The 19,658-nt window shown below is 38.8% G+C and overlaps 1 protein-coding gene across 8 annotated transcripts in view; it reads left to right on the forward strand.

Moving 5' to 3' along the window:
• diaph2 (diaphanous-related formin 2) overlaps positions 1 to 19,658 on the forward strand; it is a 419,173-nt gene that overhangs the window by 293,641 nt on the left and 105,874 nt on the right. For all 8 annotated transcript variants that reach the window (XM_057348933.1, XM_057348934.1, XM_057348932.1 and 5 more), the window contains one exon: positions 17,910 to 18,034. In XM_057348933.1, coding sequence (XP_057204916.1) covers positions 17,910 to 18,034 — 125 coding nt within the window. The remainder of the gene's footprint in view (positions 1 to 17,909; positions 18,035 to 19,658) is intronic.

The following is a 19,658-nucleotide window of genomic DNA, read 5'->3' on the forward strand; positions in this document are numbered from 1 at the left end:
AGCCGCCCACCCCTAAACAGACCAGATCTGAAATGCTCCGCCAATGTCCTTGAAGTGACTTAAAATGCACTTTTACTGTTGCAAGTGTGCATTCAGAGATATGTGCACTCTGATGGTGAACGTCGCTTCAGCAGGGCTGCTTGGTCTGTGCTGACAGTCAATCAAGACTGCAGCCCACCTCACACCTCCAATGAATAGATCATTTTCATTTCAAATCTACCATTAATCAAGCTGGAGTCGCAGCAATCAGCAGGCCCCAGCGTAGGCCAGAATGCAACACATGCGTGCGGATGCATTGCGCTGGATGGGGAATAGACACACAAAGAGCAAAGGCACAGATGTAATTTTTCTCCCCAGCACCTCCAGGCCTGTGTGCTTCTGAGCCCCTGTGAAGACGATGAATGGTCAGAGACGGCAAATGGCGTCATTTCATGAGGATAAAGAAGGGGAGGAAGGCCATCTATTCTTGAAATCCCACATCTATGCATCCAGCTGTTGGGCAGGGTTTGAATGTTACAGTGGCGTTAGCTTCAGGGAAAACACCCTGTTGATGATTCTTATTACTTCTGCTCGCACGCGCATTCCTCTTTGTCCTGAACCTGCAGTAATGAAGGCAGTGACAGGACCACATGGGTATGTACTGAACTGCGGGTATTAAAGTGTTGGGAGACCAGCCGGACAAAAAAAATCTCATTCTGAACTCACTTTATTCATCTTATTCGTCTTAGTGGTGACTAGTCTTGTCTAAATGTATTCCTTAGGCACACGTTTTCTTTACAGAGCAAGATATAGTAAGAGAAAACAAATAAAGTAATAAAATTATAATCACAGGTCTTGTATGGTGTTGATATCTCTAGCATCAGGGAATGTTTGTATGAGTTCTGTATGAATAGTTGTGTATGAGTCTCTTGCTTGCCCTCAGTGTAAGAAGATGGATCTTAACATCATACAATCTCTGGTGAGCAATGGTCAAAAATGCAGAAGATGCCGAAAAAGCAAAGTTCTTTTCAAAGAAGATTTCTGAAAGTTTAATGGCTCAGCACAAACATGTGCAAAACATACAAACTGCCATTGAGTTTTCAGGTAACATTTACATTTATGCATTTGGCACACGCTTTTATCCAAAGCGACTTACATTGCATTGTATTATACATTTGTTTTGAACCCGTTGACCTTGGCGTTGCTAGTGCCATGCTCTAACCACTGAGCCACAAGAAAGCTGTATAGTAACAGGTGTATAAACATTTGAACTGGCTTATTTTATGCATTTATTTATTATTATTTATAACATATATACATATTATTGATTTTGTGTTAAGAACTATACTACAATAACTAAATTAGAAATAAACCTTAATTTAAAAAAATCCTCTTATATTTTCTACATTTTCAAGATTCTGCAGGGTGTATGTAAACGTGTATAAGTGTAAACTTTTGACCACAATATATGTATATACAGTATATTGTGGTCAAATATATACTATTTATATAATATTAAGACACTCATTTTCATTAGATCACTATTTTGTAAAGTTTATTATGCTTTTTTCTATCCTCTGAAAGATGTTTATCCTAATTTGTAAAACTCTAGTACTAGGTTTAGCATTGGCCATTGTGGGTGTGCAGTTACTTTTCATCGCAATATTTTCTACGTATTTTTGCACATGTGGAACTCTGCTTTCTAGAACAGTTTTTTGCTGTATTCAGTTTTTGTATTCTGTTCAGATTCAGAACAGATATGTTTTTAATCAGGGGCATTCTGTTACATTTCTTATGATTCTTATTTATTTATCAGATGCGTGTTCCTAAAAATAACTCTCTAGTTTTACCCAGCCCCGTATCAAGAGCAAAGCCAGTGTGACCGATCATCTGAAAGCCTCTTTCCCAATGAACAAAAGTCTTCATTACAAAGCCTCATTGATTATCTATGGCGGACATTTATGCAGAGAGAGCAGAGATCCCAAGCGCTAGAGGCTACGTGTATTCAATGCCTCCCATTTATTTGAATTAACTGTGTCAATGATGAAGCGAGGCTTTATTCAACCTTTAATCAGAGCTAGGAAATGGTCAATGAAGTCAGGTATGCCCTTACAGTTCATTGTTTCACAAGAGGGCGATCCATGAAACCGCTTACACATCCTTACCCCTAGAGAGCATTGTTAATAAAAATCACACTGTAAAACTGTGCTTTGTGGTTTTATACATGAACATTTATGATGTTTTCTTTGACCTCAGAAGGTCACTTTTTTATTATTGTTTAACAACTTCCTGTTAAGCGCCCAAATAAGGACAACCATTCTGGCTTAGGTCATTATGTTCCTTACAGAGGGAGCTGTTGAGCTAGAAATAAAATAAAAATGCATGCATGTTGCAAAGCTTTGAAAGTGCTGTTTCTAGTATGGCAGTGACTAAGTTTAAGGAATGTATTTAAAATTGTGTACTGTATTCTGATCCACCCCAAAATATTCTGATCTTTTTTAAAAACACATAGATGAGAATGAAATTAAAGCCACTGATTTTAGCAAATGCTTCATTTTTCTCAGTATAAACAGCCATTGTATCACTGATCATTTTATGAAATGTCAGAAATATGGATAATTTATGTATGCACCATCAAGCTCGCTGTGAAAACTGTTTGTGGGCTTATCACAATCTTTGACAGAGCAACACAGACACAAAACTTTCTTCTGTGCTCAAATGTCACGCGTCTTACGGTCCGCTCCTCTCTGAGGTGTGCCTGGCTGCAGCACGTGATAGCGAATGACATCGAAGCCGTGAATGAGTGTGAAAACATGAGTCAACCTATCTACCTCTTCCTCACCCGGTGCCGCTTCAGTTAGCTTCTCGTTCCTTTCTCATTTACCCCCGCGCACTCCTCTCTCTCTCTCTCTCTCGAGAGGAGGTTCACGCTATTATCTTGGAAATACCAGTCATTGAAATTCCTCTCTAAAGTGAAAGTATTCCCTTACATGATATACTCTCTTGCCGTGGCATTCGTTAGCTGGGGTTCAGAGAGGTGATATTAAACAGGAAGATGATGTTCAAACATTGATGGATGTGTCTGGTGCGACTTGCTCTTGCCTGTATCAGACTTTAGGAGCGCTGATCCGCAATCCCCCTCAAATAAACTAATCTGTGAACTTTAGCAGAGTAATAAGCAGATAACTCCCACTCGACAAATCTCGCAACATGTTCTAAACCTCACTGGTGTTTTATGATATAAACTTGTCTTCCCTAAAGACTAGAGAATGTTATTTTTCTCGTGCATTAGAGGTTTATAAAGGAAGTTATTAGAGGAAGATATTCATTTCTGGTTAAGTGTAGGTTTTATGTGTTGGATTGTTTTATAAGGTCTTGAATCTCATAGTTGACTTGTTCATAACTAACGTCGCTGTTTTTCATTTAAAAAAATGTCAGATGTCTTGAACATTTCTTATTTTCTTGCAGGATGTCAGATGGTTATCATCTTAGAATGTTTGTCTTACCGTTCTTTTATAACTTTGGAATGTGTAAAAGGCAAATCTTAGGGTGTCAACAGGGTGTCTTAGGGTGTTTGTCATTTTGAGGAATTCTGGGAATCCATTGATCTTAATAGGGGTGGCGCATCACATGGACATAGACTGATGCTGCTACACATGCAAAGTTTAGAACATTTTCACTTTCAGATTTAGACTTTTTCTCCTGGATGGATCACAGCTTTTAGCAGAAACATATACAGTACACACAAAACAAGAGAAAACACATTATAACATATGGTCTATGTATATACATATGTGCCACAATGACACTTGAAATCATACTGTTCGTGGATTAATTCGTGAATTAATCAGCACTGCGTATTTTCTCACAGCTTCTGTTTCATACTGAAAAAATCAATTGACATCGGGATCTACTCCATTTGAAATGCGGTCCATTAAGTTAGCCCTGATTCAAGAAATCTTAAGCTCTTTCCCCACATATTAGTCTGCCTGCAGATTCTTCTTTTATTCCAAATGCAGAGGATGAACACCAGGAGTTGTATGCACACCAATAGGAACATTGGTCCAGTTGAGCTCTACATAATTCCATGTATTGCTTTATAACATCTGGGCAATTCCATTCAGATGTCAACCTGAAGACATAAGACAAATTTTTATAAAGGTTTTCACCATACTGATTTGGTCAGATGTCAGTATTTGGTGGTTTAAATACCCATGTAAAGTCTCTCTTAGTTTTTAAAGCTTTTTTTGTTTTTAAAGCATATTTTTCCATAGTCAGTAAGTGAATTTTCACATCAATAATAGTCCATATTTTTCATGAATGGGAAAATTAAATTTACACAAAAAAATTAAACTTTTTTGTGGTCTATGAAGAGCCAACCCTTCTCCATTTTTGGGGTATTATTGCTTCTGGATTGTACATTTTAACTCACACAAATCCTATATATATATACATGTCTCTCAAAAACGTGTGTCATTTTTTTGTCACATCCATAATGCATTATTTCTTTTCTCTTTTAAAACAGAAAATTTGTGTATTGACTGATATTTTTTTCTGATACTTGATTCTGATCTCTATCAACAGGGTTTTAGTCAATTATGAACAGATGATTCTATATACTGGTAATAGATACATTCTCTGAGAATTTATATTTCAAGTCGTGACTGAAAATGTCACACGCTGGACTTACCAAGCCTTCAAAACATGTTTTTTTTCCTCTGTCAAAACCTCCATCAGTTTTCTTTAGCTTGTCAGCACCCCTGGAAGGGCACGTTCACCCAAGGTCATGTGGGTAGCATAGCAGTGGAAGTCAAAGGTGTATGTTTACCTAAAAATATCCCCCAGTGTCACAATCTGTTCACCAGCATTCCTCTCGCATAAACATGGCCCACCCACACCCACACCCTGTACCCCCTGCACCTGCACAACACAGAATTCCTTCAGCCTCCCCTGAGGGTCCTAAGCTGACAGACCCTGCTTAAGGTTCGCTCCTCTGCGGTGTGTTGTTTTCTTTCCGTTGTTTCTCAGGTAGTTGTTTATTTAAGGTGTCAAGAAAACGTTGACGGGTGATAAGACCAGTATCTCTTACTGATCATTAGACAGTTTAGCGATTCCACCCGGTGGCATGTTTTAAAGGAGTACAAGTGTGTAACTTGAAAGCCATTCAGTCTTTTCTTTTCTAGAGGGCAGAGATCGATAGGTTCATGCACCGTTTTTTACGGTTTGCTCTTCATCTTTCCCTTCGTGAGTCTGATTTCTTCTCAAGTCTCAGGGAGTTGTCAGCACCTAACGTTGACGTCTAAACGTTCTCAAATATCAAAATGTTTTTTAATTGCCTCCATTTGTGTGTCCTGCTGGGATGTTGTATCAGTTTTCTCTTTTCACAACGGCCGCCAAAAGCAATATGTTTTCAATAGCATATCAAGAAGTTTTATATACATCCTTTTTGTAAAGATTTCAATCGTTCTTTTTCAGGTCAGGGAAACAGTTGTGGCTTTGACCTGTGGATGTTATTTTTTTCACACATTGCTAACGTCTATCTATCAGCTCTATCTGCAGTGTGCAATAATTGCATCCAATCCCGGCCCTTTTAGGGCCCAAGTTGTCAAGGGATGTCATTGAACCAAGGAGCTTCTCACAATAGAGTGGCGTTATCACCCAGCCAGCACTGTTTACAGGATCCTAAGGGAAGCAGGAGGGAGAAAGAACACTTTTATTTCCAGCCTCACCGCTCCTGTATAGCAAATCCTCTCTTGCAAAATGGGCGTCCGTCGGAGAGAGAACGAGAGCACATAGAGGTTGACGATTCCCAATCACACGCTTGACGGCCGGCGGGCGCCACAGACAGAGCTCACCAATGTTTGAGTAAGGTGTGCTGGAAATATGGCGTGAATGTGAATGGGTAAATGGGATTTGTTTACGCTTTTAGGGTTTGCATGTTTTCTTTATAATATCAGGTGTTAGATGCAGTTTACAGAGACGTGCCGTAGGATTGTTTGTGTTTCAATAACAATGCATTCTGTGTTATTATAATGTCCTCTGTCGTCATCTCCTTGTTTATCTCTTTGTATTGACTCTTGGCGATCCTGAAATGTTTTCATTACATCAGCTGGGATCTCCTGTGCTTTGCAGCTCTTTTGAAAGCATATGTCAACCTTAAGGTTTTTAAATACAAAAGCTCTCAAATGATCAGATCAGTCAATAATGCTTTAATTATGATGAAGCTGTGCAAAGTGAGGGATTTTAGGCAAACGCGTATTAAAATAATAAACGGAGCGAATGTAAAAGGATTTATTGCTTTTTTCTCCTCCATCCGATTAGCACTCCATTGATGGTGAGTAGTAATTATGCTTAGCACAAAAAGTATTGTGGATTTGCTATTGGATTTAATTGATTTGTGCAAAAACTATGCACTGTTGGTTTTTAGATAAAAGTATTTGAAAAGGCACTAATAGATGCAGACGTTTGTTCATTCCTTTAGGTTTTTATTGGAAGACTCTGCTTGGACTGCACAATAATATTCATGACATCAAACATGTGCAGAAGTACGCTTTACTAGGCTACATTTTGCTTTTCGAGCAAAAAAGTCTTTGTTAAACATCATACAAGCCAGATTAGTCATTTTGCTTGCTTTGTCACAACAAGGATAACATCGCCACTCCTAGTCCAGGCTCTTGTCCTGTCCAGACTGGACTATTGCAATGCGCTACTGGCTGGACTTCCAGCTTGCACAACCAAACCTCTAAAGATGATCAAGAATACAGCGGAAAGAGTGGTCTTCAATGAACAGAAGAGAGCACACGTCACTCCTCTCTTCATCAAGTGACATTTGCTCCCTATAGTCGCTCGCATCAAATTCAAAGCTCTGCTCTTGGCCTACAAGACCACCACTGGTTAGGCACCCCCATATCTTCACTCGCTAATACAGACTTACTGTATATACCCGCCTGATACCTACGCTTTGCAAAGGTACGACATCTTGTTGTGCCATCCCAAAAAGGGAAAAAATCACTCTCACGTACCTTCTCTGGATCTGTTCCACATTTGTGGGATGATCTGCCCGCTGCTACAAGATGAGCAGATTCTCTAGCCATCTTTAAAAATCGTCTGAAAACACATCTCTTCCGTCAGCACCTGACCGATTAGTTCTGACTTCTATCTCTTTTCTACTCTTGCTATCCTTAAAAAAAACTTAGCTTTGTATACTGTGGTAGGCTATATGAGACCAGTTTTACTGCACTTAGGCTTTTTGTTATCCTTATGTTGTTCCAATTGCTTCGATTGTTTACCTCATTTGTAAGTCGCTTTGGATAAAAGAGTCTGCTAAATGACTAAATGTAAATCTTTTTCTGTTATGACACACCTGAATGACCTTTGTGTAGCTGAACAGTAGGTGCGCTTTGTCTTTTGTACAGCCATATGCTATTTGTATCTTGTTACCTTCACTCAGAAGTAGAGTAAGTTCCACCAGATTCTTAACAAACTGAGAGTTTATTGTACATTAACTAAAAAAGAAAAGTTTTGAATAAATTATCATTGTTTATTGAATCTGTTTGGTAGTTGCAGACTTATTGTAGTTTTGTTTTTAGTTTTAATACAATACTAATAATATAATAATTGATTTATTATTATTATATTAATATAGTATTGAATTAATTTAATATCATTTTAAATGAACATTTTAATACAATAGTTATACAAAAATATATTATTAGATTAATGGATGTTATATTAATTTAATGTAATATTTTATATATATATATTTTTTTTTTTTAGAAATTTTGTTAGGTGCTTTTTCATTCTATTTTTGTTTGTTTTTATGCAGACCACTTTGCAGGATATAAACACTGGTCCAGAAGCACTTCCGGTTTATTTTCAATCGCACATATATAATGAAATATTACAGATATTTTCTTAACATTTTAAATTAGTGATTTAGTTTTTATTTATTTTCAGTTAATAATTCAGTGCCTCTACTTATTTCAGTTTAATCCTGGGGCCACAGTTTTTAAAATAATATTTAGTCCAATATTTAATTTGATTACTATAACAGAAATGTTTTAATAGTTTTAGTTATTTGTAATAACCTTTATTAGTGATCCACAGTATGTTGAGATTCTCAGATGCACTTTGGTAAAAATGGACAAGATATAAAGATTGAAGTTAAGTGTCTTTTTATAGTTCACTGTTTTCATGCTATACAAAAGTTAGATGGGAGAGAAAAGCAGAACTGGGTACAGCCAGATTACGCCTTTTAATTGGGTATGTAATGAGTTTGAGGCTCAAGAGACCCTTAAAATAAAGACGTTACAGATACCCAAACTATCCTCTCTCCAGTTCTACCTTATTAACTTTAGAAGGTAAAATTTAGTTGTTCCAATAACCGTTCTTTACAATAAAAACATGCATCTCATTGGACAACTGCAGTCTAATTGGAGTTTAATGAAAGTTTCCCACTTTCCTGTACAATTATCATTGTACATATGTCAAGTGATGGACCATAGCTTTCACACCTAAACCTCTTTAGGCACCTCATCATCTCGCTCACTTGCTCTCTCTCTCTCTCTCTCTCTCTCTCTCTCTCTCTCTCTCTATCTCTCTGCTTCCTTCCTCTGGGTCTTTTTCACAAGGCACATTCATCGTATGGACACGTACATACCATCCGTTTGTTCAAGCATGAACTCTCTTGTGTAATTTACATCCTCGTGTGCAGGAAGATAAAGAGATAATAATTCTATTGTAAACCACTTAATGGTTGTTCATGTGTGACCTTGTCTTTTGTTTTATGCTTCGTTTGCCTTTGTTGGTAGAGATTATTTAAAACTCAACCCCCTTATGCTGCACTGGGGCACACGGTTCGGAAATAAATCTCAATTCACTCTCTATCCGCAAAGCATTGCAAGCCACAGTGATGAAATATTGATACACCTTATCTATAAATCTTATGGCAAAATCGTGCCCTCCAACAAAAGCTGGAGATAATGCTGACACCCCAACATTAGAGCTGATGATTTGGTATTTTGCAAAGCGCATATTCTTTCTTTTTAGGACAAGCAACGTTACTACGTGGCAGTTTATGGCTGGATGAGATGGGACGGAGCTTAATGAAATAGACCTCCCATGTCCCCTGACTCTGAGAATGAATGTCTCAGAGCAAAGCCAGGACAGAAGGGCAGGGCTCAGCGACACAAACACCAGACTATAAATCTTTCAGACGCAGACTAGAGGAGTCTGTCTTATTGTGTAATGCCATAATAGTGGGCACTAATGCTGTGTAGTCCTTGATCTGTGTATTCATAAATCACACACTGATGCTATTCACATGCAGGTTTCTACAGTCATCCCATCTTTCTGTAAAAAAAGACAGTCATCTCTGATAAATATGTAACCTGGTCATTTATTTATTTTTGTAACCTTTGCTCTTGAACATACAGGCGTATTAGCTGGACCAGCAGCTTGATTTTCAATTTAAAATACTGTACCGCAATTGTAGGTGTATATAGAATTAAAACAATGACAGAACACAAAAATATGAGTTTGAAGGGATAGTTCACCCAAAACTAAAAATTATGTCATCATTTACTCAACCTTCTGTCATGCAAAACCTAATTCTTTCTTCAGTGGAACACAAAAGAAGATATTTTGAGAAGTCTCCGTGGTTTGTGTCCGTACAAAGGCAATATCTTATTTATATACTGGGGTTATTTAAAATGTCTTCAAAATATCATAAAGCTTTATTTCCAAGTATGTTTGCACATACAAGGAATTTGTTTTGGTGACAGGAGCATTCAGTACACAGAAACAGCAACAACAGTACACACAATAGAAGAAACAGAATAGAATACAGTACACAGATGATTTATATAAGGGCCAATGGGTATACAAAATTAAGAAATACAATACATTAAAGATATAGAGAGTAAAGCTATGTGTGTATGTAAATATGTACAAGTAAAAAGAGGTAGATGGCCTGAGGGAAGAAGCTGTTTCTGTGTCTGGTTGTTTTGGTGCTCTGTAGCGCCGACCAGACGGCAGCATTGTGAAGATCTGATGGCTTGGATGTGAGAGGTCCAGGGTGGTTTTCTGAGCCCTTTTCCTCACTCTGGATGTATACAGTTCTTGGAGGGTGGGCAGGGAGCAACAATGATCTTCTCAGCAGTCCGAACCGTCCTCTGTAGTCTTCTGATGTCTGACTTTGTGGCTGAGCCAACCCAGACAGTGATGGATGTGCAGAGGACAGACTCTATGACTGCTGAGTAAAACTGTTTTAATAGAGTTTGTGATAGGTTGAACTTCTTCAGCTGATGTAAGAAGTACAACCTTTGCTGGGCTTTTTTAGCAATGGAGCCAATGTGATTGTCCCACTTCAGGTCCTGAGAGATGGTGGTGCCAATGAGTGTGGTGTCGTCTGCGAACTTCAGAAGTCTGACAGAAGGGTCCTCGGCAGTGCACAGGGTGTACAGGGAGAAGAGCAGTGGGGAGAGAACGAGTGCTGGCTGTGAGTTTCCCCATTCTCACTAACTGTTGCCTGTCTGTCAGAAAGCTGGTGATCCACTGACAGATAGAGCCAGAAACAGATAGCTGGATTAACTTTGTCTGGAGCAGTGATGGGATGATGGTGTTGAAAGCAGAGCTGAAGTCCACAAACAGGATCCTCACATAGGTCCCTGGTCTATCCAGATGTTTCAGGACAAAATGCAGCCCCATGTTAACTGCATCCTCAACAGACCTGTTTGCTCTGTAGGCAAACTGCAGGGGGTCCAGTAAGGGTTCTGTGATGTCCATCAGATAAGCCAGTAGCAGTCTCTTGAATGACTTCATGACCACAGATGTGAGCAGGGCTGGGGAATAACGAAATACATGTAACTTAGTTACGTATTTAAAATACAAAATTTGAGTAACTGTATTTCATTACAGTTACTTTTTAAATGGTGGTAATCAAATTACAGTTACTTCAGAAAAGTATTTTAGATTACCAAAGTGATTACTTGGAATTTCAATGGCGTTTATTTCATTTTAACTTTATATTAACTGTAACGGGCAATGAATGTAAACAGCAATCAGTGATTCTCTGACTCTGACATTCTGAAAAAGCATCCCAAACTACAGTTCTGTTCATTTTCATGCCCCTTGCAGAATATGCAAAATTGGAATAATTTTAACAAAATAAGAGGGATCTGGGTTTATACAAGTTGCATATTAATTTTATTTAGTACTGTTCTTCATATACTCCATTACACAATTTGAGCCAGTTTATACAAATTGCCACATAAAAAATTGGCATACCCTTGAATCTTTAATGTCTGTGGTTACCTGAATGATCAATGACTGTTTTCATGTTTTGCGAGTCCCTTGTTCAAGTAATTTGTTTAGGTAATTGCAACTTTTTATCTCAGAGTTCTTTTATCTTACAGTTCTGACTTTTTCCTCACAATTGCGAGTTTGTAACTCACAAATCTGATTTATTTTCTTAGAATTGTGAGAGATATACACTCACAATTGCATTTGTCAGTCCAACTTGAGAAAAAACACTGACTTTTTTCTCAGAATTGCGAGCTTGAGAAAAAAAACTCTGAATTGTTATAAAGTTATAAAGTCAGAATTGCATGAAATAAACTTACTATACAAATGTCAAAATTGCAAGATCTGAAATTCTGATTTCATAACTTGCAACTGCGAGTTTAAATCTCGCAATTCTGAAAAAAACGAAATTTAAAGTGATGGAATTTTTTTAGTGATGGAATCACTTATTTATTCATTTATTTAGTGATGGAAACAAATTTCCATGAAACACAATGCATTCAGAGAAGGGGGTGAACATGTTTAAACAGGATGATGTGTAAAGATTTTTCATTTTGTTTAGTTTTGCCCTTCACATTAAGCATGTATAACCACATGTTTCCCAGAAGACAAAAAAAGTACATTTAGCCTCCAATTCAAAAAAGTTTACACACCCCAGCTCTTAATGCATTGTGCTGCCTTTTTGAGCATCAGAACTTTTCCTTTTCTTTTTTCTAATATTGTGTGCTTTTTTGCTTTAAGATATATTGTGGAAAACAAATGTTGTTTAAAATAAAATGCAGAGGAAAACCAAGACCTCTGTTTGGTGATCCCTTTGTGTTACGTACCTTATCGGTATTCCAAAGTATTCTAAAGTATTTAGATTAAGTTACAGAGCTTGTGTAATCTAACGAAATACGTTACAAATTACTTTTTAAAGCATGTGTTTTGTAATCTGTAGTGAAAAACATTTTAAAAGTAACCTTCCCAGCCATGGATGTGAAAGTGACGGGTCTGTAGTCATTCAGTCCTGTGATTTTGGGTTTATTTGGGATGGGGATTATGGTGGAGAGCTTGAAACAGGAAGGAACTGTGCACAGCTCCAGTGATCTGTTGAAGATCTGTGAGAAGATGAAGGCCAGTTGAATAGCACAGCTTTTAAGACAGGCTGGGGAGATACCATCTGGGCCTGGTGCTTTTCTTGTCTTTTGTTTCCTAAAGACTTGGCACACATCCTCTTCACTGATCTGAAGTGCAGGAGGTGGGGTGACTGTGTTGTGTAGAGAGAATGTCAGAGTTGGTGTGAGGTGTAAAGTTAGCATTTTCAAATCTGCAGTAAAAGTCATTCAGATCATTGAGCAGGTGTTGATTGCCTGCAAAATTGGGGGATGGTGGCTTGTAGTTAATGATGTCTTTCAGGCCTTTCCACACCGGAAAACCGGAAAAGCAGCTTCAAAAACACTCCAATCGTTGCACTCGAAACAGGCTTGTAAGGGCCGCTGTGTTTCGTTGATCCATCTTTTAACAGTCCTTACCATAGGTTTGGCAGATTTTAGTTTCTGCCTGTAGGCTGGGATAAGGTGAACCAGCTGATCTAGGGACAGAGCGATATGCATTCTTTATTGTGGTGTAGCAATGGTCCAAAATATTTTTGTCTCTGGTAGGGCATGTGATGTGTTGTCTGTATTTTGGCAGCTCGAGTGTAAGTTTTGCCTGATTAAAGTCGCCAAGAATAATAATAACAGAGTCCGGGTGTTGTTGCTCAGTGTCCGTGATGTGATCGGCGAGCTGTTGTAACGCCACGCTCACGTGCGCTTGCGGTGGAATGTAAACACACACGAGAATGAATGAGGAAAACTCTTGCAGTGAGTAAAAGGGCTTACAGTTAATGAAGAGCGCTTCTAGGTCAAGACAGCACATCTTCTTCATCACTGTTGTATCTGTACATCACTCTTCATTGATGTAGAAACATACCCCACCACTGCGAGATTTCTCCGTTGATTCTGCGTCGCGGTCCGCTCTGAACAGCTGGTAGCCCGGCAGATGTAGCGCGCTGTCCGGGATGAAGTCATTCAGCCAAGATTCCACGAAACACAAAACAGCTGAGTTTGAATCCTTATTTGTTCGGTAGAGTAAAAGAAGTTTGTCCATTTTGTTTGGCAGAGAGCGCAGATTCGCCAGATGTATGTGTAACGGAGGCCAGCTAGTGCAAAGCTGTGCAGTGTGTAAACCTCACTCCCCGACCAACAGAGACTCTCTAGTGACAGACGCTAGAGACTGCGGTTCTGGAGCGCTTTAGCAGCGCCGCTGCGCCTCAGACTACGATGTTAAGTAAAACGTCAGAATAATCAAAAACCGGTAAAAGATCAGATGGTGTGCACTGCCGAATGTTCAACAGTTCATCTCTTGTGAAACTGATTGTATATGGGAAAAACATAAAACAGGACAAACTAGCAAAAACACTGGAGAGCTCCACACCCAGGCAGCCATCTCCACACCCAGGCAGCCATCAAACTATCTTATTTTGTAGAGATGCACCGGACAGTAAGTGCACCAACGCACACAACACAAACAGGCTAGCTTGTGAAAGCATTTCTTCTTACAAAAAAAGTCATAAATGAAGATAATATGGCCTATAGTTCTGCGTAGGATTGACATTTATTTCACTCCGTGTAATTACATTTTAAGTACATTGACATAATTGTTGTTAAGAAAACAGCTTTGTCTTACTCATTACGCTGAACTTGATTTGATGTAACATTGTATATGATTTTTGATGAAATATTTTAATTTACCAATTGAAGTCATTTTTTAAGTTGATCCAACTTTTCATTTTTTACAAATGAAATTGAAATTGCATTACTTAGGTATAATGTAATTTCAGCAAGAAAATTTTTCTTTAAATCTTAAAGACAAATCACTATGCAGCATCTTTGGATTGCTGAACTTGTGCGTATGCAGTTGTTGCCTCTAATTTCGCATAGATGGTGTTTTTGTAGATCAGTTTGTCCTGTTAAATGGCAAATAAACATTTTGTTCATAAATGCCTTCATTCTTTCTTGTTTGTAAAAATTCTACAACTATCAGCCATGAAATGTTGTGATAGTTGCCATCCCTATTATTTTGTTTTCTGAAGAAGAAAGTCATACAGGTTTGGAATGACATGAGAGTGAGAGCATGATGAATATCTTGTTCATTTTAGTTCATTATTGGATGAACTATCCCTTTGAAGCGCTCCAAATATTTATATCATAGCACCAAACAGTGTGGCATTAGAAACTTTGGTAAACTATCCCACAACCTGAGCAGGTGATGGATGTTCAAGATGTGATAGAGTCACATTGACAGCAGTCATTCGTATAAATTGCCACATCCCAGAAATGGTTACCGTGAATAGGACAGGACTCTTTGATGTTTTTTCTTCTCCAGATTATGTGAAACGAGCACGCTCAAGTTATTAATGCAGCAGCGCTGGTCTCCTGTAAACAGTGTTATTTTGTTGTTAATCTTGCTAATGATATCCCAAAAGGGCGCCTACTTTATTCTGCTCAGGCTTCCAGCAGGGCTCTCTATTAAGTGGAGGAAAGTTTCTTCTGAGACAAACAAATGTATTGCTGAAAAGCTGAAACTGACCCATTACGGGCCCATCCTTTCAGAGGAACATCAAAAGAAATATGAATGTTTTCCTCTTATTCTAATTTTCTGTGTACCACTCTGTTATATTTAAACATTTTTAGCTGGAGTAATGTTCCAAATCCTGATAGTATTGGGCAGCTTGGCATTATCCTGTTTATTGTAGTAATGAAACTAAGAAATTAACTTCTTAAAAGCTCGTGTTGGGAGATATGCGAAGCATCTATTCCAAGATTCTTTCCGCATTGTAGTCATCACAGCCTTTATTTTGAGATTTCTTCAGCATGTGCTCCTTGGTGTTTGAGTTTCATCAGTGTTGAAGCCTGTGAGATGAATGAGTCAGCACGGTTAAGAGCTGCCCTTTTCTCAACCTCACTACTCCCCCAGCACAGGCACAGAGCGCAAATCACCAGGCTATCTCGCCTATCCGTCTCCATCATCTGCGTACCCACAGTTCTCTCTCTTTCTTTTTCTCTAAAAATTGCAGCATACTATCAGTGTATTTTAAACCAATAGCGTTTTAGCTTTAAAACCAGCCTGACAAGCTTGTAGCATCACTTTAAGAGCTTAAAGTCATGTCCATCCCCCCCCCCCCCCCCCACTCTCTCACTCTCTGTCTTTCTTTCTTGTACTTTTTGGTCCTTCACAAGGTCTGTCCTCAGACAGAATGTTAACCTCAGCTTTGTAAGCGTTGATTAGGGGACAGTAAATCCTCAGTCATGGGCTTTCTCCAGCGTGCTGCTAATGACACCGAGGTTACCCCTTATATTGTTGTTAGGGCTTCGGGTAGATTTGTAGCTGCTGCCACTTGTGCTCCTGTTTTGGCTTTATTGTTGAGAGAGAAAAGTTAAAGCACATGTTATTAGCCTTGACCTTGAGAAATAAACAAGATTGAACCCTGTAGCAAGGGTTAACAGCTGTGTATATGAGGTTCTTCACCTGACTTGCATCCAGAAGTCCATAATTAAAGGAACAGCTTAACTAAAAATAAAAATGATGCTATTATTTACTCAGCTTCTTGTGATTTTAAACCTGTATGACTTCCTTATGTCTGCAGAAGACACAAGATATTTTGAAGAATGTTGGTGACCAAGCAACATTGTCCCCATTGACTCCCCATTGACACAGAGATTTCTAACAATATATTTTGTATTCCACTGAGTCATATACTGTACAGATTTTGAATGACATGAGCGTACTAAAACATTTTATAGTTCAATTTAAGAATTACAATGTGACACTTTAAGTGACGCAAGTCAAAGACATAGAAACCAAATTAATATGCAAGTCATTATTTGTCTTCACATTTTTGTGACACAGAATAAATGTTTTTTTTTGTAGGCATACATTTAATGATACTGTAAGTGACTTCTACACTTTATATTCTACCAAATACTACCAAATAATTATGTGGCGATCTGTGCCTCCTCTTCAGGGGAAGCAGGAATTCAAAATACGTGTTCAGCGCTTCACGTGAACCTATGTGCATCACGCATCATGTCAAAATGCGTGCCTGCTGCAGACGCGTCGAAAGAGTTTATGATAAAAGAGACGCTCGCGTTCAGACGACACTGCGTTAACACTTAACTCTGATTACACATGAGACTAAGCGAGTATCTAGCAAACGCAAGCGTCTCTTTTATTAAAAACCCTTTCGACGCGTCTGCAGCAGGCACGTATTTTGACATGACGCTCCACACACATGACGAGCTAAATACATGTGATGCCAAGCTTAACACCACTGGAATAATTCCAACTACTACATAGTTATATTTATAACTGTTTAAATGTACATATACTGTAATAGTTTTGGACTATAAAGGCGCAAAAATATTTTTCTGATTGTTGTCTTTTTTTCTTTTTCATCGCTTTTTTGTTTGTGTAATGGGCTCTTTTCTTTGTATATTGTTTTGTTGTGTTATTGTTTTGTTCAGTTAAAAAAATATGTTCCTCTCCTGTCCCACACTGACTCGTCTTGCAAATCATATTATTAGACTTAGCTATTAATATACAGTCTGAAGTCTCAGTCTAAAGTTAATCAGAGCGGAGCTTAACTGAGGCATGTTTAAAGAGCTGGATGTGACCTAGATGTCCTCCCATCAGCAATCCCCCCCAACCCCCCGAGAGTGTTTGTCCACTCTAAGACCCGTACACCTATACTCATGTCTCTGATGAGTCAGAGTTTTGACCTCCTTGGGCTGAAATCCTTCGTCAGTAAATCTGAAAGCCGTACACCATACGAGCGAGAGGGCACCACGGCTGCGTCCGCATCCCTACTGATCCCCCTAAGACACTGCTGGCGCTTTGAAGTCCAGACTTGAAAGGACTACAGTGAGTGCAGAGAGAGACAGAGAGCAGTAAACAGTGATTATGTGGAGATTAATGAAGCTGAACCCATGCTGATGTCTTTCTGCCCCAGGACAGTGTTCAACCCCAGCAACACTTACCTACATGCTCATATATGAGCACACCTGCATGATGTACTTGACAAAGTGTGCTTGAGCAAAAAAGAGGATGAGAGAACCAGGATAGCTTGTCTATTTGATAGTCAACTATATATTTAAATTGTTTGTTTCTTTCTTCTTGCATTGAGTAATGCTTTTCTTGTTTGGCAAAAAATCACTTTCCTAAAGTTGTCAAAAGTTTTGAAGTTGACATAGCAACCCCGTTGGCAGCAACGTCAGTGCATTGTGTTTAATAGACTTCATATCCAAACGTTTCTGAGAGCTGAGATGACTGGACTTAATATGTTGCTTGTCAAAATATTGAATTTTAAATAAGAGTGCTGGAGTTCATCAAACAATATGAAGTAGACAGACAGCTGCCGCCTACACAGGATAAAAGAAAAAATGGAGAAAAAAAACGAAATTTACACTTTAGACATAAAATAATGGGCACGGATTTGTTCCAAATGAGTGGAAAATAGTTTATATTCTCATACTAGATTACAAAAGAACTTTCTCTGTAACCACAAACTAAGCAGCATATTCCTAACTCATTGTTGTCTTTTTTTCCAGTGTCTGCCCAGATCCTGAAAGCCAGCCTGGACACAATGGAACGTCATATCCAGAGGCTGGAGAACGACATTCAGAACTTCCCCAAGACTGATGACAAACAGGATAAGTTTGTTGAAAAGATGTCGATATCCTTTGAGTACATTTACTATTGTTTTTAGAGGGGCCATGTATTGTTTTGGGTTGGGGTTTCAGGTCCTCTCCTAAAATGGGAAACAGGCGATTCCTCTCCCAATTGGATGCGATTAGTATTAGAAGGGTTGTGTAGGAGACTGGCTGTCAAAGTTAGATGTTTATCGGTGGTCTCCTCGTCCTCAGGCTCTCCAAAGGGAGTTCAGACTGGGAGCTATTTATACTGTCCAACTCCTCACAGTCTAATGTAAGGTACATGTATCCCCCATCTGCTGTTTTCATCCCCTTTTCATGAACTCATCACCTCTCAAAGTGCCTCTCCCATTTCGATAACAGTACAGGTTCACTCAGACGTGAGCGTTGGTTATTCTCAAATCAAGTTAGATTCTGCGGCGCTTCTCTGATTTAGACGCTGAGGAAGTTAGATGGTTGTTTGACTTTTCCTTTTGACGTGTGAATGTTTATGGCTTTCAAAATCATGCTGATTTAAGGAAGTTTGACTCCTGCACTGGTTTTCTTCTCCGAGTGACGCCCTGACTTTTATATTCCCACTGCGATCCCCGCCGTTCCTCCACGGTGTTATTAACTATGAGTAAGAACCATTAATCAGTGACTTATCAAGTCTGAAAGTCTTCCCATATGTTCTCCTAGCACAGAAAAGACAGCAGTTAACCTTATTTTAGCTCTTTGTTCACAAGCTCAACGTTGAGATTTATGGGGGTCTTACTCTGCACTTTGGGTGGCATAAGAGTAATAGCTTCAGAACACATAAAAAATTTGCTTATAGTCAAAGAGGTTTGTATGATTTAAAGGGGTGATTTAACGCTGTTTCATGCATTCTGACTTCTTTACAATTTTAAACGTGCTGGCTTCTCATGCTTAACATGGTCAACTTGTCAAAAAATTAGTTGGACGTATTACGCAGCATTTCTGTGCTTGATACACTCCCCCAAGGTTTTTTTCGAACATGAAATACCGTTACGTAACAAATTGTCTTTGTCCCTTACTGGGCAATTCTCCCAGAAAAGCACACCCATGACAAGGCGAAAGAAATTGCCCGCCAATGTGTCAACCGACGAGTGATAGGAAGACCCGCTTACCATCAAGATTGGCTGCGCAGCGTCAAGATTCGCTGCGCTGTGGACCTGCAGCTGCAGCTCGTTACTCTTACGATAGTGAGAGAAGTTTTTTGTTGACGGCATTTCAGTAATGGATGTTATATAAACGGTAGATATAACGCTGGATTTGCAGATCATTTGAAACTGATAGATGAAGCAATCTCAGCGCTAAAAGATGCCGGACATGAACCGCACGCGGTAAGTCAAACTAAGTCATATTTCTGTTTTGTTGGCAATCAGCGCGAACGTGCATAATGTAAACAACACGAACTTATAGTGAATCAACAGTCATGCAGGGATAATGCGATGATGTATTATGTGCTCGTGATTTAGTTCCCCCCCGCACACCCCCATTACCGCTGTATCTATCTTTTATAAAAGTGATCAAACTAAATACTCTTCGAAGATACGAAGTATGCAATACTATTCTATAGGTACTCAAGATTAATATCAGATTGGCAGAAACCGGACCTTTAAGAATATCGTGCTTTTCTTGCCTGCA

The sequence above is a fragment of the Triplophysa rosa genome, linkage group LG13, assembly GCF_024868665.1.
Source record: "Triplophysa rosa linkage group LG13, Trosa_1v2, whole genome shotgun sequence".
Classification (NCBI taxonomy): Eukaryota; Metazoa; Chordata; class Actinopteri; order Cypriniformes; family Nemacheilidae; genus Triplophysa; species Triplophysa rosa.